At 38.3% G+C, this 24,830-nt stretch overlaps 1 protein-coding gene and 1 pseudogene across 7 annotated transcripts in view; both read left to right on the top strand.

The window, feature by feature from the left end:
• Positions 1 to 24,830, top strand: part of ABI3BP (ABI family member 3 binding protein) — a 244,470-nt gene that overhangs the window by 69,243 nt on the left and 150,397 nt on the right. For all 7 annotated transcript variants that reach the window (XM_034957020.3, XM_034957021.3, XM_034957019.3 and 4 more), the window contains exon 3: positions 21,511 to 21,579. In XM_034957020.3, coding sequence (XP_034812911.2) covers positions 21,511 to 21,579 — 69 coding nt within the window. The remainder of the gene's footprint in view (positions 1 to 21,510; positions 21,580 to 24,830) is intronic.
• Positions 8,671 to 17,609, top strand: LOC103786675 (BRCA1-A complex subunit Abraxas 1-like; annotated as a pseudogene).

The raw sequence follows: 24,830 nt of genomic DNA, 5'->3' as shown, positions 1-24,830 counted from the left end.
GTGAATCAGGATCCAAACAGGTCTATATGATATATCGGATTATGCCTCTTAAGTATCTTTTATTCTGTAACAATCCTCTCTACTTTCTCTTTTTAAATGTCATTGATTTCTAGAGAAATTGGGTCATTTATCACAGAGAATGTCCATATTCTATATTATAGAATATGGAACTGGTTGCTTCCATTCTGTATTTTCTGAGCTGGCTCCTCCTATCCCCTGTATTTCCTACGAAGATGTAATTAGATCTAGAGGCTGTATTAGATTTGAATTTGGGGGAAGGGGGAATGTAGTACTTTACAGGTGGTACTATGTATTTCCTAATGACTCACAAAAAGAGGTGCATAATGGCTGCCTGTCCCATTTAGTGATCCTAAGACTGATGTGTTTAGGTGGTCTCAGCCTGGTCTCTCACAATAAAATTCTCCATCAAATTTTCACCTAATGGTTTTAGCATCTTTTGATAATCATTGCCCAGATCTATTATTTTATTCAGGAGTTATAAACAGCAATTTTCTCATTCTATTATTCTTTCTCCCTATTTTAGCCAATGATAAAGAAGAAATTTCTCTCATCTGCTTTTTTATTTTCCATATATATTGGTTTTATTAGGTTGGTACAAAAGTTATTGCAGTTTTTGCCGTTACTTTCAATAAGAAAGGCAGGGTAAATTTTCATTGTTATGAGTTGATGCTCTGATTATTTCCAAAGATGACCAGTGACAGTGTTTGTTGGTTGGGTTTTAGGGCCAATAAGAATGCATTGATTTTTATATATTTAATGGGTTTTTATCAATATATCACTTATCTATGCCTTATGATTCTTTCAGTCTAGCTTAAATATGCTTGATTATTTACTTTGGTTAACTATAATACTGAAAACTTCTTAAAGTCAAGCTTATGCCTTATTCTTTGGTTATTCATATCAAAATAATTTACATTAAGTAGATAGGCACTAAATATTTGTGCCACAGAATTGAATAGACTTCACTCTGTGTAGAATATTTAGGCTGGAAGAGGATGTGAGAGATTGTTTAATCTAAGTCCTGTCATCAGGAAAGTAGCTATTGAAGTCATTTAGGGCAGATAAAATAGGTCACTGTGCACCTCAAAGAGCCTAGGGATAAAGATTCCACAACTCCAAGAAGGCTATTCCAATTATTTTTAAAACTCTTACCTCATATTGTAGATCAATATGTTCTTTTTATTAATTCCTTTTCTCTTCTAGTATTCTAGTGGAAATGAAAAAACATTCCTCGTACATATTTCCTTTTCCGTATTTCTTTAAGCCAAGAGATTTGTGTGCTTCTGCTTTTATTACTTCAAAAATGAACTTTTGTTCCAAGTTAAATGTTATTTTTTGGTTGTTTAAATTGGTTATTTATAGTCTTCCGTGACTGTATTTGCATTAATTGCTCCTAATTGATTAAGCAGCCATACATTAATTTCCTGCTGCTGCTAAAACAAATTACTACAAATTTGGTGGCTTCAAACATTACAGATTTATTATCTTGCAGTTGTAGGTCAGAAATCCAACATGGGTCTCACTGAGCTAAAATCAAGGTGTGGGCAGAGCTGCATTCCTTTCTGGAGGCTCTGAGGGGAGAATCTGGTTTTATGTCTTTTCCAGCTTTTAGAGGCTACTGCATTTCTCTTCCACTCAAGGTCAACAACAGTGGGTCAAGCCCTTATCACATCACGTCACATCACCATCGCCATCGCCATCGCCATCACCATCACCATCGCATCACATCACATCACCCTGGCCCCCTTTCTTGCTTTCCTCTTCTAATTTTAAGGGCCCTTGTGATTGTAGTAAGCTCATCTGGATAATCCAGGATACTTTCCCTATTTTAAAATCAGCTGATTAGCAATTGTAATTCCACCTTCAACCTCAATTCTCCTTTGTCACGCAACCTCACATCTTCACAGGTTCTGGGGATTAGGATGTAAGCAAGCTTTATTGGGGGCATTATCCTGTCTGCCACAAGCTGTATGTTTAAAATTTGCATCTCTATTCAATTCCCTTTCTGATATCAGTTCACTGGATGTATTTTTCACAGGTATGCTGTGGTGGTTTAGTGTATTTGTAACTATAAAGTGATGAATTAAAGTCCCTTGAGTGCAAAGTGCTATACAAGAGCAAAGAATTTTTATTTCTTCATGGAAAAAAAGCATCACTTACAGCTCCTGCTCTTACTTTCTTTTGTAATAAGGTAGTGGTATGTTTTTCAGTTGCATGGAACTATACCCAAACACAGTGAATTACCGTCAGTTGCGAAGCAAATATTAAGTACAGCCTTGTCTGACACATTTCATTTGTTTAATGATATGTTTACCATCATTTTTCATTTTACCATTGAATTGAGAAGCTGTTGATTATTCAGAAATATTCAAGCTAACATTTAGTGACCTGTGGACCAGGACTTCCACTAAATAATCATTTATAACCATTTTTACATTTAATACCTATCTATTATCTTTCTATTTATTAAGTGTTGACAGAGATGTTTTCAAGTCACTTACTGCTTTTCCATGCAAAAGTAAATAAAACCTTCCTTTTGCCATTTTGGAAATTAATATTCATATGAAATTTCTGTAAAAATTTAAGATTGTACTAGAGGGGGCAGTAGGAAAAATAGTATTTTCCCCGGTGGCTATTAATAAATATTAATTGCCTCCAGAGCCCTGCGATGACGTGATAAAACATGATTCACATTTCATAGATCCTCTAAGTTCCTATGTCTTTTTTTTTTTTACTCACATCATGAATGTTCTAACTCCTGGTTAACATTTTAAGTTTCTGCTTCTTTCTTTTATGGTCAGCTGCTAGTAATTTTGCTAATGTCTCATTAGCTGAGAACTTTCTCAGTGTTGACCTTTAAAGACTCATACTTAATGATGTTCTGTTGACATCCGAAGACACTTTAATCAGTGTCACCTGCAGAGGAAGAACTACAGCCAGTTATGTGGTGCACGTTGAAGAATTGCTTTAGTATCCTTACTGCAGAAAAGGCTTAAGTTTAAAAATATGTGTTCACTATGACAAATTCTGATTGAAGAGTTTGTCTTCCAACCAGGTGTTAGGACTCCAAAGGGACTAATGGGGTGCAAATGTTTTAATTCTCGTGTTCTCACAGCTGCTAACCCTCACACTCATTTCTCTCAGGGAGTGTATTTCTCACACTCAGCACAGGCCTCTCAGTCACTATTGCCTATAACTCCTCCAAGTGATGCCAGCTCTAGTGAGGAAAAGGATGCAGTGCCAATGCACTGGAAATGCTCTAAGCTGAAAAAAGTCCTGGACAAGGATGCTAAAATCTGTGTTCTAGGAAAGATCAGTCTTCACTTGAGAGGCAGCATGATGTGGGGAAAGAATACCTGTTTACTTTTGAGTCAGACAGACCTGGGTTCAAATTCAACAGGACTTATTGTGGAATAGTTGTGGGTAAGTAGTTTAAATTATCTGAATTATATTTTTCTCATTTATAAAATAGAGAATAATCTTTCAGAAGCATTGTAAAGACTATGGCTGAATCACATAAAGAAGCTAATATAGGCTGGGTGTGGTGGCTCATGCCTGTAATCCCAGCACTTTGAGATGCCGAGGCAGGTGGATCACGAGGTCAGGAGTTCAAGACCAGCCTGTCCAAGATAGTGAAACCCTGTCTTTACTAAAAATGCAAAAATTAGCCAGGCATGGGGATGGGTGCCTGTAATCCCAGCTACTCAGGAAGCTGAGGCAGAGGATTGCTTGAACCTGGGAGGGGGAGGTTGCAGTGAGCCAAGATCACGCCACTGCACTCCAGCCTGGGCGTCAGAGCAAGACTCCATCTCAAAAAAATAAAAAAAAATTAAAAAAAAAGAAGCGAATATAGACTCTAGCACAGAGTAGGCATGTTTTATAAATTTTGTCAGTTGCTGTTATAACAAGCAGAGTGGCCTTGGATAATTTACGTAACACTTCTGAGCTTTGTCTCAATTGCTAATAACTATTGGGTTAACTTTCCACTAAAGTTCTGGCCAGCTCTAAGAGGTTAGTGCCTAGGTTGAAAAAGCCTGGTCTAAGTGGCAGTTTTGTGGTTTTGTTTTATATTTGTGGGTGCGGAGATAGTGTTGGTAAAATTGTAGAGGGTAGATTGTTTTAGCAGAGCTGTTAGTCACTGAAAGGCAGCCATGCCCATCTATCATACCCAAGTATGTTTCTCGTCAGGGTCAACTCTCAAAACAAGATTAAAAAACAAAACAAGCAAAATCTAAGATGATGGCACAGTAGCTGATGCATACACACAGCTCTCTCCCAAAGTCATTATTATCTCTTAATTATCGAGGGTATCCTGTGTCAAAGCTGACTGTTTCGCGCCTTTGGTGAAGAGAGTCATCAGGTGCCTCTTAGAATTCCTTAGCCGTGGCCTCCAAAGAAAAATATGGTGACTCCCTCAAAAATATATACCTGAAAAAGTCTGTCATCTCTAGATCTCACTTTTTCAATCTCTTATTCAAATAAAGCAATTTTTAGCAAGAAGATAGCGAGAATTTTGACCTGTCCTACTAAACAGATAAAAATAAGTGCATGACGCTTTAATTTACCTAACTGATGGCAAATCTATCTCAGTGCATTTGGGCTAAAATTCAACCATCAGTTTCTTACTTTGAAGTTTCTCACTTTGTTTCACAGTGAAACATTTTCAAACATTTAAAAGCAAAGTTGATTTACGATTGATCAGATACGAATCAGTATAAATTGTATGCTTATAAATTTTAATGCAATTTATATTTCTACAGATTATTAGTACCATTTACAAGGTTTACCCTTAATCTTTATATTGGTATAGACGGCAAGAGGAAATGCACAATTTTTCCTATTTTACCATGACAACCCTTAGAATTTCAGTTGTTCTCTTCTTCTCTATCATAAAAGTGTTTAAGAATGCTCTATTTTTATGAAAGTGGGATGAAATATAAAATAATAGAGATTGATACTGTTTATTACACTGAAATATAACTATCATAAGTGATTATGCATTCATTGAAGAAAAACAGAAATAGGGGTTGAAAATAACTGAAGGAACTACATAGGGAATATAAAGAAGATGAAAAAAATAACTTATGAAAAAAAGAAGCAGGATAAACCAATAGAAGGAAATGATGTAGTACCAGCCATTGAAGCCAGCTGAGCCCTCTCTTCCTGGCAGAGTCCTTAGAGAGACGGCAAGAGGCTTCAAAGGCAGGGAGCAAGACAGCTGCCAGGAGTGAATATCAGACTCGATACGGATGCAAGATGGCAGTTATGCAGGGATAGGTAGTATTGTTCTCTTTTACCCAGAAGGAGGTTGAAGCTCCAAGAGTTTTAAACTTCCTAACACTGCTCAGCTACTGTATGGCAGGTAAAGGATTTGAAGCTAGGAAGTCTGAGCTCTGAACCACTGTGTTCTACTGCCTCTCAGAACTTAGGGAACTTTATCTGTTCTACAGGACAAAGGTGTTGCTTCTATAATGTCCTGTAAAAAATGGTTAAAAAGTGGGTGGGGAGATGTATTATGGCTATCTCCTCATTAAGGTTTAAGTATGTAAGGCACTCATTTCATCCTCAAAACTTGTTCTCCCCTTCCTCCACCACCACCATCTCTGCTTATTATGTGCTGCCCATCCATCAAGTCCTACTTTATCTACTGTACACAAGGCCATTTCTGGCCAGGATAGACATTTCAGTCCCTCTCCATGAATATCCTGGAGGCTTACCATTTGCTTTATCATTCTTAAGGTTAATCAATTGCTATTTGTTTTTATTTTTGTGTGTCTTGTCTGCCTCTACACTTCACCCAAGGAGAAAACTCCCAGGAGCTAAGGACCCCAGGATCCTTAGATTTCTTTTTACCCTCAATGTTTTCATTGATTTCAGAAACACAATAAAGGAATGGATGAGTGGACGGGTGGACGGGTGGACGGGTGGATGAATAGGTGGGAAAGAGGAAAAGGAAAGGCCCAAAAAGTCTGAAACAGCTGTGGGTACCATTTAAGATAGATTTTTCTCTTTTAAAATTATTTTCAAAATGTCATCTAATTCTTAGTTATTTCTTTGGAAATAGATTTACCACTTGGGAAGTATTTGGCTTTAAATCTTCAAGATGAGTCCAAATTTATCATTTTAAAAAAACAGGAATCCCAGAATCATTTGATTTTTTTTTCTTCCAAGGCGCAAAATTTACCAGAACTTCAGCTTCAAAGGGGATTTTTAAAGAAATTCGCCTAATAGGTATCAATTTCTTAATAAATGTACACCATCTCTTAAACAATTCACCATAAGTTTATACCAGAAAGCTATTGTATGATAAGAGATGACCATTTCATCATGTTTTGGTAAAGAAAACATCCTTTCAAAGTCCTGTTTTTTTCTACTGGATTCAACTACAATGTTTTCATGGTCTGCTTGACCTCAAATGATAAACTGTTGCCAAGTCTATCTTTTCTTGGAAATACAATACAAAAATTCACAATATTTTAATATAAAGCACAGTTTTTTCAAATGTAATCCACAATGCACTGAGATCAAAATCTAACTTTTAAAAAGTCATTCTCGATAATATCCAAAAGAGTGTCCCTGAATGGCTAATGGCCCTTTTTGTCATGGGCCAAAAAGATATATGGTCCCAGATTCATTGCAAAAGTCTTGCTATGGAGAAGGGGTCTTAAGTGGAAAGACAGCTGCCAGTAAAAGGATATTAAAGGGTTATCTGGAATAGATATATAAGATAGCATTTAAACTTTAGAATTTTATTTTTTTACATTTCAAAACCAAGGAACATGGTCACATCAACTTTCCTGATTATCCACATATTATTTTCCTTTAAATATTTTACATTCCTTGGAAATTCAGTGCTCTCTGACACATGTGGGTCATACCAAGTGCTATGCTATGAAAGCCAGCCTTAGGTTATACTCTTCTGTATTGTTCCCCAATTGTTTTTGTCGTGTGTGTGTTTCTTCTGTGTCATGTCTCACCAGCAAAATAGTAAACTCCTGAGGACCAGAGCTGAGTCTCACCTTCCCTGATGGGCTCCACAATCAGGGTCAATATATTCACAGCTGTAATAGCTGACTACCCAGAGTTTGCTAGGGAAGGCTCCCTGCCTAGTTGCCTATAGTAAAAATATCCAGGAGAAAAAATTATTCAACTGGGGTAAAGGGTTGACTCTACCCTATTAGTAAAGTAACTATATACCCTGTTTTATCTGGCATAGTCATGGTTGACACCTGCTGTTCTGATATAATTAATTGTGCTCCCTTTCAACAGTACCCCAGTTTAGTTGAAAAATCTATATGCAATCTACATACAGGAGAAAGCCTAGAATTCTTAGCATGGTCCCCCAGATATTTCACAATCTGATCCCAAGGTAATAGCCCAGCCTTTTCTCTGCCACTGGGGATGCTCTGCATCAAGAAAAGGGAGACAAAATCAAGGGTTGGAGGGTTTGCCACAGGTTTGCCACTGCTGTGTTCCATTCTCCAGGCTGGGCACATAGATGGTCAAATGCTGGAGTGGCACTTCTTATCAACCTGTTAGCTGATGATTTAATATTTTTGAGCGCTTACAATGTGCTGGGCTTAGGGCTTTATGGAAATGGGTTATTAAATCCTTACAGCAACCCCATGAAAGAGGTACTATTAGCATTCTCTTTGTCCCACTGAAGACAGTGAGTCCCCAAGAGGTTAAGAAATCTGCAAGTAGCAGGCTGACTCCTCAGCCTGTATAGCTGAACACCAAGCCAAAGTGCTTTTCTCCATGGCCTATAAGTGTTCCAGTACTTTTGAACTCAATGTTAAAAACTCATCTTGTGTAAATTATTCCTGACTCCCCACTCCTACATGGAAAAGCTGACAAGAACATTTGAAAAGGAAGAAAAACCTTTGCTGATTTGACGGCTTTGACTTTGGATACTATCTGAGAGCTAATGTGACCTGGCTTTATAATTTGAAAGACAAATATCCGAACAAAGTCCTGATAAATAAAAATATCCAGACACACTTCCTGTAGCAATAACATGAACAAAGTGGTGAATTCACTGGAAAAATGTGTGTGTGCGAGTGTACAGTCTCTGCTTCAAAATCAAGCCCTTGCCAAGGCTTAAACCAGTTAACAGACAACACTCTGAACTTCTCTGTGGGGTGCACATATAAAACACGGGCAAGGAAAAAACTACAGGCAATAAAGCCAACAATTTTAATGCCTAACAGGTCTGCTAAACTAGGAAAGGATGTGGCAAGTGGGTAAGATAAATAGTTTTTAAACATTTGTGGTGTCAGGGAGAGAATCTGCCAGAGCATTCGAGTGAAGCAGGGTTAGTTTGGGACAGTAGCTGAAGGAGATGCTCCCAACTCTATGCCAGGAGCACAGGAAATGAAATGACCTGGAACCCCAGCGTTGTGGTCAGTGTGCAGGCACTGGAAGTGGAAGGGTCAGGGCTGGCTTCAAGATCGGATGACCAGTGCACTTAAAGGACCTTGCATTCTGGGTTTAATGCCCTGCTGTCAGTGTCATGAATTCTTAATTTATCTTTCCGTTTTATTTTGTAAGTGAGGTCCTATCAGACAACAGAGCAGGCGCAGAGGGCTTGGAGCCTGGGTTCTTATGCTTGGCCTCCCAGCCCCTCCCCTAGTTTGATTCTCAACTGTCATGTCCTCCTGCCCTGGTGTCCCTGCTGCTTGGCTGCCTTCCACTTCCCATCCCTATTCAGCGACTTCAGCTGCCCTCCACCTCCAGCAGGGACTTGGGTGTGCACACCTCCATAATGACATCCGGCCGGGCATGGCGGCAGCAGTCCTCGCAGTGTCTGGCAGAGCCACTGTGCATTAAGTAGGGCATTTGGTTGGGGCAAGTCTCCCTCTCACCTGCATCAGGTACACAGTATGTCCCAGTGCAGAAATGGCAATCCCTTGGAGGTCTATGAATTGGGATGGCAGACCCGCAGGGAAGGGAGATTGACTTTTCTCCCCTGGGGGGTGGGTTGGGGGATAAGAGTAAAGCCCTTTGATCTTGATCCTGGAACTGCTGCTGGAGGGAGATAGTAAGTGGAGGGGGAAGAGAGTGGGCTGAGGGTCTGTACCCACCTGTACAGTGCAATATTAAATAGCAAATAAACATTATGATGGGTCAAGACAGAGATGGTGGAAGAAAGTAAAAGTTGAATTTTGTGCCTTCAATGGCACTCTTTTTAGGGTCCTACCTTTTGATTTTGCATCTGACCCTGCAAATTATATAGTTAGCCGTGGGTGAAATGCACGCTTTTACTAGCATTGCCTCCCCAACTCTCACAGAATGAGAGTAAAACTGAGAAAAACTCCAATAATGTCTTCCTCAAAGGACTGTCTTTAAAATGACCCTCTGTTTAGAAAAAGTGTGTCTTTTCTTCCAGACAACCTTAGAAACCTGTAAATGGTGATCAATTATGGCAGAGCCATTGGGAGTACACATTACTGGAAAGAGACGCCCTCTTTCCCCCCTTTAACCTTGTCTTCCTCCCATACCCCTTTCCCCACATCCTCTCTTCCAATCAATGCTGCACTCCCATTTCATGTGTAGAGGCTCCATTCACTCTCTATAGCGGGCCAATGAGGGGCTGCTTCTCACTGCTGTTATTCAATTCCAAGCAATTCTGAGCAACTTCTCTTGTGACATCCGCACCAACATGAGCTGTGAGCTCCCTTCAGAACAGGCCTGTGAACATTCTGGAATCCCAGCAGTGGCTGCTGTTCCTAGTCATTTTTGCATTGTTGTTCTGTGGTACGGCTGGCTGCACTTTTGTGAGTAGTTTAACCTTCAGTATGAGCTCAGCCTGCCAGGGGCCTGTTCCGCAGACTGCATCTTAAAGACTGAGATAAGCCAGAATTCTCCAAGCCATGGGGCATAACAGAGTGTTCTGTCAAACTGGGTGTGGGTTCATTATTCAACAGATCTTGTAATGTTTAAAGGAAATAATTACTGAATAGTGTAGGATTTGCTTTAAAATTTGCTCTCCAGTTATTTTTCAGGCAAAGAAGGAAAAGGTTTTTTTTCCACATGAAAACATATACTTTTTCTGAGGAAAAAAACAACAGTCCTACAAATAGGACTTATTAAAGACTAATTGTTTGATTACTTTTCAAAAAATACTTGTTTGTGCTGATTGTGCTATTTCCCAACCCTCTAATTATTTTTTTTCCTTTCTGCCTGCAAAGCCTCGGGCTTCATTCATCTTTCTTCTAGCCCCAGGCATTAAAGGGGTAGAAGAGCAGATTCATTAATTCTTTCAGAACATGTTTATTGAGCAATTACTATGTTTCCACGTTTAGAGGTACATGAATAAACAGCATGAACTGAAAGCCTGGCCCACGTCCAGAGTAATCCTCAGCCTCTTATGGCTTTCTTCAGGGGCTTAGGAATACTCTAAAAGGTGGAGGACTTATATTACTTTGTGATGCTCCATAATTCTATAGACGTTCTTTTTTATGTTTAAGGGCAATGTGCTAGTAATCTACTGAGTGATGTATTAAAAATTAGCATTGTATATTAGTCAATTATATTGTATGTATTAACATAGTAAAGTTGACGTTACTTATGCTACTTATGCTACTCTATTCTACTTGAGCTTCAAGCTACCATGAAATTTTGCAAAGCTACAACTTAGCACATGCCCAAGCAGACAGCAGGATTTCCCCAATTTTCTAGAAAAATAACCATCAGTGTTTTTCCAGAAGTGACGCCATCCTTCCTGAAAGAATGTTAGTGATGTTCTTGAGTTGGTCCGGACTTTCAGTTGCTGCTGTTCTGGCCTTTTCATATGTAATTACTTCAGGGTCACTTAATTATCATGGATGGGCGGGTTTTCTGTAGTCGTTATTGATTCTGTCCTGTGGAGTGATGGCATCAACAATATTGGAGCCTGTCTTTTTCCAGCAATGGTCTTCAGGGTGGATGTGGGCTACAGTTGAGTTATGAATCATTTTATACCCCATTGCTGAAACCAGTTTGCTGTTGTGGTGTAAATTTGGTTTTATTAGTCAGTTCTTTGTCACCGGCATAGGACAATGGGTGGGGTGGGTGGAGCGCAAAGTTGGTCCCCCTGTTGAAACTTAGAACTACTGGTAAGTAGCCTTTCAATAAGTGAGGAGACAACAGCATTCTACTCTTTTTACATGCCAGCTCCCCACAGGCCTGCCCGCCTCTGCCTAGACTGACTTCTTCAGTGGGGTTCCCCTCTCCCTTCTCCCCTTCATCTACCAATAGGCCACAGGGGACCCATCTACAGCAGAGGCAAAGGCAGCTGATAGCCACAGAGTCACAGAGCCCAGGACGCTGGTGAGCTGTTTATATACCTGTTCCATGGCCACACTTAGGAGGTCCGTTTTTTGAGAACCAACTAGTGGGTGAGTGGAACTCCCTGCTGGAGCTTAAAGACAGCAATATTTCTCAAGGGTGTTTTTCAGGTATACGTTACTCAGGCTTAGTGTTGATGAAATGCGGTACAGGAGCTGTGGCCAAATGTCAAGAGCTAGAGGATGCTTAAATTTAGATTATACCCGCTCAGGTCTGAATATAGCTAAATGTGGCTTGTGGGCACTTACAGATGCAAATCAGAATCGACAATATTTCTGTTATGGAGATTTCCATGAATATAGTTTTTTTTTAATTCTGTGGGTGATTTTATTCTTATTAGGGTCTCATGATGTGCCACACTGGCTTCTAATAAAAATAATTACCTTATTTCATCAAATTCTAAAGCATTTTCTACTGCAAATCAGTCTATTTTATATAAAACTAAGAAACAAGTTGCTAATTAATGGTACTGCTCTTGTATCCCTTGAGGTTTTTATTTTATACTTATGGAAAGAGCTTCCTTTGACTCATTGATGCATACATTTTATGTTGTCTGTTTGTTTGTTTGTTTGTTTTTTACAAAAGAGAGAATTTCCTTTTCTATAAACTGTTTTAGACGCGTTTTAGATTAATGAAGTTGTGAAGTTAGGTCTCCTGAAGCCTGAGGTGACGGCAGCATGAAGGGTAAGAGCAGGTGTTCTTGGGCTTTGTGTTGACCAGCTTGCCTTACACAACCCCAGCACTGTCTGGGACACGGAAGGTGTTCTTCTTGAGGAAGTAAAAGATGAAGGCAAGAATAGCATTACTGATTCCCAAATGGATGATGTTGAAGTTGTTTATACAATTGACATTCAGAAATATATTCCATGCTTTTTTTAGCTTTTATAATTCCTCAAGTGAAGTAAATGAGCAAGCACTGAAGAAAATATTCTCCAATGTCAAAAAGAATGTGATAGGTTGGTACAAATTCTGTCGTCATTCAGATCAGATCATGACGTTTAGAGAGAGGCTGCTTCACAAAAACTTGCAGGAGCGTTTTTCAAACCAAGAACTTATTTTTCTACTATTAACACCAAGTATAATAACAGAAAGCTGCTCTACTCATCGACTGAAACATGCCTTGAAACCTCAAAGAGGACTTTTTCACAGGGTACCTTTAGTGGTTGCCAATCTGGATATTTCTGAACAACTAGGTTATAAAACTGTATCAGGTTCCTGTACATCCACTGGTTTTAGCCAAGCAGTAAAAACACACAGCTCTAAATTTTTTGAAGAAGATGGATCAGTAAAGGAGGTACATAAGATAAATGAAATGTAATGCTTCATTACAAGAGGAATTAAAGAGTATATGCAAAAAAACATGGAAGACAATGAACAAGCAATAAATAAACTAGTAAAGGATATAAACAGATTAAAACAAGAAATTGGAAAAAAGGAGTTGAGCATAGATTCAGGCAGCCTGAGAGAAGAATATCTAAAAAGACCCTCAGGGGAACATTTTTCCTGGTCAAGCATTATGGACCTTTTATCCAGATTCTGAATTTCTTCATTCGTGTGTTATGTCTTTAAAAAACAGACATGTTTCTAAAAGCTGTAACAACAACCTCCACCTCGATGTAGTAGCCAAACTGACCTTAATGGTAGAACACACTGACATTCCTGAAGCTAGTCCAGCTAGTAGACCGCAAATGATTAAGCATAAAGCCTTAGACTTAGATGACAGATTACAATTCAAGAAATCACAGCAGTTAGAGACATAAGACAAACCATGTAAAACAGATACTGATAGTAGTGACCAAGAAAAAGCATCTACAATGAGCAGCCCAGAAATAGATGAAGAGATTGAGAAAATGAAGGGATCTAGTGAATATCCATCCAGTCTCCTACATCTTGATCCTTTTAACCTAAAAGGAGATTTTTTTTTTCATTTGGCAGATGGGTAAAGCCCAAACATTTCTATTCTATTGTTTTTACTATGTTGAGCTACTTGCACTAATACAGATAAATTCATTTGTTTTTACTATATTCCCCTGTTTGCAGTAATCCACAGATAAGTCTTAGCATGTTTAATTTATAAAGTATGTTTTCAAACATCAGATGCTTTTATTTCAAAATCTTTTTTCACATTTCACTAAGGTGTTGAGGGAAAGCCTTAGACTGACACATTCTTTATAACTGGAAAAGTGAGGCTGGGCACAGTGGCTCACACCTGTAATTCCAGCACTTAGGGAGGACAAGGCAGGAGAATTTATTGAGGCCAGGAGTTAGAGACCAACCTGGGCAGCATAGTGAGACCCATCTCTATTTTTTTTTTTAAAAAAAGGAAAAGCAAGAATAGGAAAGAAATAGAATTTATTTTCACAATGTAGAAAGAAATTTGTATGAAAATTTACTTTTTATCTAAGTCATTAAAATTCTCCTAAAGTGATAATTTTTTTTTTTACCTTTTTTAAATTATACTTTAAGTTCTGGGGTACATGTGCAGAATATGCAGGTTTGTTACATAGGTATACAAGTGCCATGGTGGTTTGCTGCATTCATCAACCCATCATCTACATTAGGTATTTTTCCTAATGTCATCCCTCCTCCTGCCCCTGACTTCCCAACAGGCCCCAGTGTGTGATGTTCCCCTCCCTGTGTCCATGTGTCCTCATTGTTCAACTCCCACTAATAAGTGAGAACATGTGGCATTTGGTTTTCTGTTCCTGTGTTAGTTTGTTGAGAATGATGGTTTCCAGCTTCATCCATGTCCCTACAAAGGACATGAACTCATCCTTTTTTATGGCTGCATAGTGTATATGTGCCACATTTTCTTTATCCACTCTATCATTGATGGGCATTTGGGTTGCTTCCAAGTCTTTGCTATTGTGAACAGTGCTGCAATAAACATACATGTGCATGCGTCTTTATAGTAGAATGATTTATAATTCTTTTGGGCATATACTCAGTAAAAGGATTGCTGGGTCAAATGGTATTTCTAGTTCTAAATCCTTGAGGAATCGCCACACTGTCTTCCACAGTGCTTGAACTAATTTACACTCCCACCAACAGTGTAAAAGTGTTCCTATTTCTCCACATCCTCTCAGTATCTGTTGTTTCCTGACTTTTTAATGATTGCCGTTCTACCTGGAATGAGATGGTATCTGATCGTGGTTTTGATTTGCATTTCTCTAATGACCAGTGATGATAAGCATTTTTTCATATGTTTGTTGGCTGCATAAATGTCTTCTTTTAAGAAGTGTCTGTTCATGTCCTTCACCCACTTTTTGATGGGGATGTTTGTTTTTTTTTTCTTGTAAATTTGTTTAAGTTCTTTGTAGATTCTGGATATTAACCCTTTGTCAGATGGATAGATCACAAAAATTTTCTCCCATTCTGTGGGTGCCTGTTCACTCTGATGGTAGTTTCTTTTGCTGTGCAGAAGAAGCTCTTTAGTTTAATCAGATCCCATTTGACTATTTTGGCTTTTTTTTTGCCATTGCTTTTGGTGTTTTAGTCATGAAGTCTTTGCCCATGCCTATGTCCTGAATGGTATTGCCTCGGTTTTCTTCTAGGGTTTTTATGGTTTTAGGTCTTACATTTAAGTCTTTAATCCATCTTGAGTTAATTTTTGTATAAGGTGTAAGGAAGGGATCCAGTTTCAGCTTTCTGCATATGGCTAGCCAGTTTTCCCAATACCATTTGTTAAGTAGTGAATCCTTTCTCCATTTGCTTGTTTTTGTCAGGTTTGTCAAACATCAGATGGTTGTAGATGCGTGCTGTTATTTCTGAGGCCTCTGTTCTGTTTCACTGGTCTATATATCTGTTTTGGTACCAGTACCATGCTGTTTTGGTTAATGTAGCCTTGTGGTATAGTTTGAAGTCAGGTAGTGTGATGCCTCCAGTTTTGTTATTTTTGCTTAGGATTGTCTTGGCTATGCAGGCTCTTTTTTGATTCCATATGAAATTGAAAGTAGTTTTTTCCAATTCCGTGAAGAAAGTCAATGGCAGTTTGATCAGGATGGCATTGAACCTATAAATTACTTTGGGCAGTATGGCCATTTTCACAATATTGATTCTTCCTATCCATGAGCATGGAATGTTTTTCCATTTGTTTGTGTCCTCTCCTATTTCCTTGAGCAGTGGTTTGTAGTTCTCCTTGAAGAGGTCCTTCACATCCCTTGTAAGTTGGATTCCTAGGTATTTTATTCTCTTTGAAGCAATTGTGAATGGGAGTTCACTCATGATTTGGCTCTCTGTTTGTCTGTTATTGGTGTATAAGAATGCTTGTGATTTTTGCACATTGATTTTGTATCCTGAGACTTTGCTGAAGTTGCTTATCAGCCTAAGGAGATTTTGGGCTGAGATTATGGGGTTTGTAGTTCTTCTTGAAGAAGCCCTTCACATCCCTTGTAAGTTGGATTCCTAGGTATTTTATTCTCTTTGTAGCAATTGTGAATGGGAGTTCACTCATTATTTGGCTTGCTGTTTGTCTGTTATTGGTGTATAGGAATAAAGGGAAATTCAACTCAGTTATCAACAGTCCCGTTGTTTTTTTACCCAGTATCATTGTTGGTGCCAGCAAGGGTCTGGCATGTTTAGTAAAGGAGGATCATACATTTGATTTAGATGTTTTAAGATATATTTTATAAGAAAGTATTCCACTGAATTCTTATTTATTCAGAATTAGCGTTTCTTTCAAATGACTTTTCAGCACCTGTGGAAATAGGCTTACTTTTTTTTCTTTTTCTTTTTTTTTAGACAGAGTCTTTGCTCTGTCGCCCAGGCTGCAGTGCAGTGGCACGATCTCGGCTCACTGCAACTTCTGCCTCCCAGGTTCACACCATTCTCCTGCCTCAGCCTCCCGAGTAGCTGGGACAACAGGCACCCACCACCACGCCCGGCTAATTTTTTGTATTTTTTAGTAGAGATGGGGTTTCACTGTGTTAGCCAGGATGGTCTCGATCTCCTGACCTCATGATCTGCCTGCCTAGGCCTCCCAAAGTGCTGGGATTACAGGCGTGAGCTACCACGCCCGACCTTTTTTTTCCCTTTATGTTACATTCCTGGGATAAACTGTTATGTGGTAATAATTTATTATTGTATTATGTGCTGTCAGATCCAGATTCTGCCTGTCAGTATATTTTTAGGGTTTTTTTGCATCGATATTTATGAATGAGTTTGGTTTGTAATGTTTATTGTGAAATGCTTGCATTTTGGAACCTGTGATGCTTGCTGTAAAGATTTTTCGAACATTTTCCTCTCTTGTAATATGTCCTTAGACTTTGTAGAACACAAACTCTGCTTTCTAGAAATCACCATTGTTACTAATACTTAATTCATACTTCTTGTGTTTGACATTGTTACAGCTTCCCCGCCCCCCCCCCCCCAAGACAAGGTCTCACTGTCACCCAGGCTGAAGTACAGTGGTGCAGTCTCAGCTCACTGCAACCTGTGCCTCATGGGCTCAAGCAATCTTCCCACCTCAGCCTCCTGAGTAGCTGGGACTACAGGTGCCCATCACCATGCATGGATAATTTTTGTCTTTTTTGTAGAGATGGGGTTTCACTGTGTTGCCCAGGCTAGTCTCAAACTCCTGAGCTCAAGTGATCTCCCTCCCTTGGCCTCCCAAAGTGCTGGGATTACAGGCTGAGCCACCATGCCTGGCCTTTGTTACAACTTTAATTACCTTTAAGAAACTTATGAGACTAGGTATGATTTTTCCTACTTTGCAGGAAACTGAGGTACACAGAGGTTAAGTACTTTGACTTGTACTAGCATGTAGTTGCATAGGATTTAATCTGTTTCCAGAGTCTGTGCTCTTATGTCCAGAAAATTAGTTTAACAAAAAAATTGTTAAACATAGCAAGGGCCTTTTTCAGACCCCCTTACCTAATTTCTTTTAGGATTATTTGGTTTATTTCATGCTTCTTTTGTGGACACTTTAATAGCAGAAACTTTGCATGCAGAACTAAGCTTCCCTGTGACAACATTCTGAAGCAGTGAGGCTTGCAATGCAGGCGTCCTCTAATGGGAGCAGACCCAAAATGTGAAAATTGGGATTTATCAAACTGCAATTATAAGAGTATTACTGAAAAATCCAGTAATTAACAAAATATTTCAACAGTAGATTTCCTTAAGCAGTAAACTGTCCCTGTCCTCCACAATAGGGCATTCAAAATATTAAGCAAATTAGATTTAATTAGTCTGCAACATTGTATAGAATTAACTATTAGGAATGGAAACTTTGTTAAGGTAACTCCATTCTATGCAACTTTTCCTAAATTGACATTTTAAGTATATATCTTTCTAAATGAAGTAACATATATTGGCAGAATTTCAGTCTACAATGTATATATTTCCAGGCTACTATAAATCCACAAAGAATTTTATTGTACAGAACAGAAATAGAAATCCTACTCTTGAGTTTTATTTTTCCACACCTGTGTCCCCAATAGAGCACAAAGACTCCCAAAATATGTGTATGTTGGAAATGTTTAATGAGCAGTAAGAGCCAACACATGCACCCAGGTAATGACATTTGTTCCAATTTGTAATTGGCTGTAACAGCCTATGCTTTATGCAAAATAACTGCGATCATAACAAAAGGTATTTTTAAATTGCTCATATAACCATATGTCTTGGATCGTGGTACTATCTTTGGCTTCTGTATATGTTATTTTTCTAGTGTTTCAGGTCTTTCTTTAAAAACCTCTAGGCATTAGGCATAATTAATCCATATGAAGAAAGAATCTAAAAGGTTAACTCTAAGAGACTCTGCTAGAGTGAGAACAATTTAGGAAAACTAGGGGTTTTATTTTCTAAAAGTGAATTCCTGAGATTTATTAAAAGAGTATTTTGTAGACTTGATTAAGATAGTTACATAACTTGCAGGGCCAAGAACAAAATGAAAATGCAGGTCCCCTGGTTCAAAAACATGAAAAAAAAATGTTGTTGAAGATACTAAAATATAAAGCTTTTTCCTTTTTGTGGTTTCTCCTTTTGTCATGATTTTATTTATTTATTTTATTTACTATTTGATGTCTTAGTAAAGAAAAAATTTAAAATTATTAGCATGAAGTTTACTTTATATCTTTATATTGTTCAATCCCAGGTTTAAATGCAAACGTAAGGGCCTTTAATTCCTAAGTGAAATTACTGAAATTGCACAATTTGTATTTTACAGTTTATACATATATGCATATGTATTTTGTTCCTACCAGAATAGTGGAAATGCTGCACAAAACTAATTCAGCAGTTTATTTCACTTCTTAATATGTGCACATTCTACCAACACTCTTCTTTCAACTTATTTCTGAATGAGGAAGAGTTGAAAAAAAAAAAGAACTATGAGTGCCCTTATCTTTCCCTTTTTTCCTTTATCATTTTCAGCATAAGTGGTTGGCTAATACATGAGTAAGAAAGGATATGATAGGGTTTCTTGGTCATTCGTATTTCTTTTTTTTATTATTATACTTTAAGTTTTAGGGTACATGTGCACAACATGCAGGTTAGTTACATATGTATATATGTGCCATGTTGGTGTGCTGCACCCAGTAACTCATCATTTAGCATTAGGTATATCTCCAAATGCTATCCCTCCCCCGTACCCCACCCCAACAACAGGCCCCGGTGTGTGATGTTCCCCTTCCTGTGTGCATGTGTTCTCATTGTTCAATTCCCACCTATGAGTGAGAACATGCGGTGTTTGGTTTTTTGTCCTTGCGATAGTTTGCTGAGAATGATGGTTTCCAGCTTTATCCATGTCCCTACAAAGGACATGAACTCATCATTTTTTATGGCTGCATAGTATTCCATGGTGTATATGTGCTACATTTTCTTCATCCAGTCTATCATTGTTGGACATTTGGGTTGGTGCCAAGTCTTTGCTATTGTGAATAGTGCCGCAATAAACATACATGTCCATGTGTCTTTATAGCAGCATGATTTATAATCCTTTGGGTATATACCCAGTAATGGGATGGCTGGATCAAATGGTATTTCTAGTTCTAGATCCCTGAGGAATCACCAGACTGACTTCCACAATGGTTGAACTAGTTTACAGTCCCACCAACAGTGTAAAAGTGTTCCTATTTCTCCACATCCTCTCCAGCACCTGTTGTTTCCTGACTTTTTAATGATTGCCATTCTAACTGGTGTGAGATGGTATCTCATTTGCATTTCTCTGATGGCCAGCGATGATATTCGTATTTCTTAAAGTGCCATTGCCTTTTTTCTGCATCTAAACCAAGTTCTGGTTCACATGGAAAGTACAGTCTCTCACAGCTCTGTGTGTCCCTCTCCTTACCCTTTTACTGAATGGTAAATGTGGCATACTTACCTTGTTCTACCTTTGAGTCTTGCTGAACTCCCACACATCATGGTTCCTTTGGAATTATATGATAATGCATTCCTCCAATGCCATAAATGAGTGGGGGAGGCAAGAACATGCTGACATGCTTATTGCTTCTGTTTCCCCCACTCACATGCATGCTCTATTGTCCCATCAGACTTCCCTTGCAAAACACAAGTTCAAAGATAAAAGTGTTAAGAATTTCAAGATGGTGACAGCAGGACCTTAAACCAAGCATAGGGCCCTTCTAAGCATGGGGCCCCATGTGACTGTATATGCCACATGCCCATGAAGTCAACCCTGCCCCAGTTATCTCATCTACAAATTGAGGTGATAATAGTAGTGCCAGGTAGGATTGCCATGAGGGAGTAATGAAGTTATGAATATAAGGTTCTCAATATAGTATCCAGCACATAGAAAGCATTCAGTACATGGTAGTTTATTGCTCTATATCTCAAAGAATATCAGGAAATGGTTATTGTATTCCTACTAGGAAACTTGTTGATTTGATTTGGGTCCAGCATTCCTTATACGAGCCTCACTAAGCAAGATGTGCTTTCAAACACACGAGACTGGAACAGAATGAATGCTCCTTTATCTGTGTGGTGGGCAGGAGGCAACTGTACAATAATCAGGCAAAGCTCTGAGGTGAGTTCATCAGGCTGCCTAAGTTACTTTATTCGGCGGTAATTACTGCAGCAGGTTATAGCCAATAGTGCTGTGTAAGATGTCCAGAAAAAGACAAAGGCACAAGTTACTAAGAGAAGTTGAGTTGCCAGGTTGTCTCCATCTGAAAAGAGGTCAGCTCTGCAAAGCCTTGGGCAAGAAGGCCTCTGCTCCAGACTCATGGAGGGGAGACATTTGAACCCAGAATGAAAACAAAACAAAGATATGAAGTCTGCCTGAGTAAGTACGTGTGAATTCTGGCTGACTACAGCATCCAAATGATATTTCTTATAGAATGAGTTTCAGAGTTTAAAGTTCTGGAGGAACATTGTAAAGAATACTCATCAATCCATTAATCCAATAGAGTTGCTTATAAAATGCTATTTCATATGCCCAAAATATATTTGGTTTATTTACATATGTGTAACCAGCCATTCATCTTGCAGACATCAATATTTAAAAAATTATTTGATAAATTATTAGCTCCTTATTGAGTTAGCATATGCTGATTGATTTAATATAATTTTATTTAAAACTTAAATATCCTGAGATTCCCTATGTACATTTCATTGAAATATATTTAAAATGAAAATTATACCAACTTATAAATTGTGACTGTTTAGAAATTGTTCATTAAAAATGACTAGCTATGAAAACAGGCTGAGAAATTACATAAACAGGATACAAATTAGGAAGGGCGTTATAAATATTCCTGTTCCCATGAAAGGGAGTAATTTTAGCTTATACAGGTGAGGCCCACGGTGTCTTGTGCAAGTAGAATTTTTCCTTCCCTGGAGCATCGGGATTGGCTCTCCTTGAGGCATGGGGTAACAGAATGGACATACTCTGATTTTTTAAAATATATATTTGCAGAGAAAAGAACTGATGAAGACAGCATTTAAAATCTGTGTATAGTATGATTATTTTAAGACTTCTCCCTCACCCTTGCCCATTTGGTTTGGAAAATCTGGATTTAATTTTCATTATAATGACTTAATAAACTTCTCAGGAAGTGTCAACTTTTCGGATTATTGGGTCCTCTCACTCCCTGGAGCTGCGGTTATGGAGGATGACTCAGGGAATGCTGAATCAGGGTAGGGGTGTGCTGCCTCCAATGCTGGTTCTCAAAGGGTTTTTCTGATAAATAATGTTATTGCTTCCAGATGCAGAGCCGAAATATCTGATAGTTGTGCGACCTGCTCCACCTCCAAGTCAAAAGAAGTCATGTTCAGGTATAGTCCTTTGCATTGAATTCTTTTTCTTTTATTAACTTTGAACCACGACTTTTCATCTCTTTTGGACCCCTGGAGACCAAATGCCTTGAGAAGCTCTAAGAATGTAGAGGAGGTGTCAGCCCTGGGTCCACAGTTTACCCTTTTGGAGAAGTAACACAGCCTGGTGGTAGAGACTGCTTGGGATTTTCTCCTGGTGCCACCACTTGCAAACTGCAGGGAATTACATAAGTTATTGAACCTCTCTACTCCTGGATTCTGCTGCATAATAGGGTTGTCCTTGAGGATTAAATGAGTTAAGGACAGTGCCTGGCCTGTAGTCAGTGCTCATTTGGGGTTAGCTCCTATTAGCCTGTTTCTATTTTACAGTGTGTGAACTCATGCTCACTATTGTGCCTTTCAGATGTTAAGGGCAAAATTTTATGTCTCACCTTTTCTTAAGGAGACTGTTTACATTTTAAAAGGATAACTCATGTATGTGTGTTAAATAGATCAGCATGTAGGTTTTATTTACTCCTTATCTCTCCCTTCTAAACCTCTTCAATTCAATAAAGGAAGGATTTCTTCCATAAAATAAAAATAATAGCAACACTCATGTTTCCAGGTCTAGGAAGACTTGCAACAGGAAAGTGGATATATAAATAAGTAAGTAGAAACTTTCTACATAACTAAAGATTAAAATTCTATGTCGTCTAATTTCACTACCAAAACTTCTTCTCAGATCAAATAATATAGCTGACCATTGCTATAAGGAAGAAGCTGTGAATGTGCTTTTTCTATCTGATGTTGCATCTTCCTAACTCTATATAGAGTTGATCACAAAATTTTGCTTTTTTTTTTTTTTTTTTTTTTTTTTTTTGAGACGGAGTCTCGCTCTGTGGCCCAGACTGGAGCGCAGTGGTGCAATCTCAGCTCACTGCAAGCTCCGCCTCCCAGGTTCACGCCATTCTCCTGCCTCAGCCTCCTGAGTAGCTGGGACTACAGGCGCCCACCACCACGCCCGGCTAATTTTTTGTATTTTTTAGTAGAGACGGGGTTTCACCGTTTTAGCCAGGACAGTCTCGATCTCCTGACCTCATGATCCACCCCCCCTCGCCCTCCCAAAGTGCTGGGATTACAGGTGTGAGCCACTGCACCCGGCCTGCTTTTATTTTTCTAATGTGAATGATCTCCAAGTAATTATTTCCAAAGCATGTTCATCTTTTATGGTACACTGGATACCACACGATAAAAGGATCTTTTTGTTTGTTTGCTATATTTTTCTAGAGGAATAAAATGGGAGAAAGAGCACTCAGCTATTCAATTATACTAAATAGCTTAAATCGGAAATTAGTTGCCACAATTCCCTCCCCTCTTTCTGCTGATTTCCACTTCTTTTAAGAGCAGCATTGAATGGTTAAGCATTTTGAAAAATACTAATTCTTTTTCCTGGCCTCATAGATCATCCCAAAGCAAAAGGGAAATTCCAATCGCTCCTTACAACTTGTTAGTGAGAGTTGTCCAGACAGTTTTCCACATACTTGAAAATAGATGTACTCTCAATATTTCAAGACTGTACTTCAAAAATCTTGAGCCACAAACTCAAGAAACATCAGTGTGATTCCATGGAATCTGTTTTCAGATGAATACTCATTGAACTGTTTCTTGATAGAAATATGATCATAGTACAAATATACAAAATTATATAAGGAATGTCAAGAGAATGATTATGCCTTAGCACTTTATAACTTCATTTTATTTTGAGGATTCTATGACACTAGCCTTAGAAATTATTGTTTACTTTATGACCAGCTCAGGAAATTGCTTCATCTTGCTCAGGATATAACACCCCACCTTTCTTTTTGGATAGCGGATATAATTTTGTTTTTGTTATCTGCATTTAGGAATAATGTAATGACTAAGGGATTAGCTTCCGTTCATTCTATATTTGTATCTGCCACATAAATTTTAATTATTTAATTATTTTTACATTAAGATTCAACCTTAGTGAAATAGTTATTTGGTCATACAAATAATTGGGAGACCATTAGTTTCCCTTCGTCATACAAGCCTTAGGTTCCTTACATGAAAAATATGTCTTTCATCTCTAAATGGCATTATTTTTATACATAGAGAGCCAAGACAGTGATATCATAAAAATAAAACTAGATTGTGATTGAGGAGACCCAGGACTTGAGTTTTGACTTTGCTCTTAATGTGACTTGGGACAATCTTGAAACTTCTCTGTGCCTTATTTTTCATCTGCAAAGTGAATGAGATCGTTGCATCACATTAGTGAAAATCAACTCAGGAACTGAAAAGGGAAGATCACAATCATCCCAGGGTTTGTTCAAACTATAAGTGTTCCCTGCCTTCACTGCAGATTCTAATCTGCCCTCATTGGAGCTCATACATGACAATTTAAATCACCATCATATAAGGCACAATTACAGCTGGGTCTGCAAAAGTTACAGAAGAATAAACCCGTGTTTCCAACCATGTAAATGATAACTATCTTTGAAACTTATTTCAAACATCTTTAAAAGTCAACTATTCTATAATGAGGCAATTTGCCACCACTAGGTTAGGTGTATTCTGTGCTGAGAAGGGTTCTTGCTTGAATAACAACTTACAGAACTTAAATTTAACAAAAGGAACACGCTTGACACAATTTTCAAGAGCATTTGATTCAGATGACCACCATTAGGCTCATGCAAGGGGCACTCTCCTACCTACCTTAATAGAGGTGGCAGGCCATTCTGCCATTTGGCTCCCACTTCATTAGACAGCACAAGTTCTTTCTAGAGCAAATACAACATTCATAGTCTCAAGAAATAAAAGAGGGAATTCAACAGCAATACAAAGTATGTATGTTTTATATTCTATATAGTTTTATTAGGCTTTCTATCGGATTTTTATCTTATTTACTCTAATTATTTTTAATGAGTCAGCATTGGTTTTCATGGTTGAGGTTCTTCCTGTTTTTCGCTGCCCTACTTCTGCAGTTTCAGATAATTTTGAAAGTGCAAGTGCCTGCTTCTGTGTACTTGAACACAATCTCCAGTGATTTATTAGCATAACTCTTGGCATTATTTAGATCCAGTTGGCACCATCAGAACAACTGTGCTTCCTGTGTTACCCCTACTCTTCCATCATTGTTAAAAAATGTATTTGCCTTTTCCATTTAGATACTCATTGTAAAATATATACTTACTACAATAACATGAAGAGATTTTACACTTCTAAATAGGTTTAAAAAGATTATAACCTAC

Source organism: Pan paniscus, chromosome 2 (genome assembly GCF_029289425.2).
Source record: "Pan paniscus chromosome 2, NHGRI_mPanPan1-v2.0_pri, whole genome shotgun sequence".
In the NCBI taxonomy this organism is placed as follows: Eukaryota; Metazoa; Chordata; class Mammalia; order Primates; family Hominidae; genus Pan; species Pan paniscus.
The sequence above is the reverse complement of the archived record's forward strand: the minus strand, read 5'-3'. Positions and strand labels throughout refer to the sequence as shown.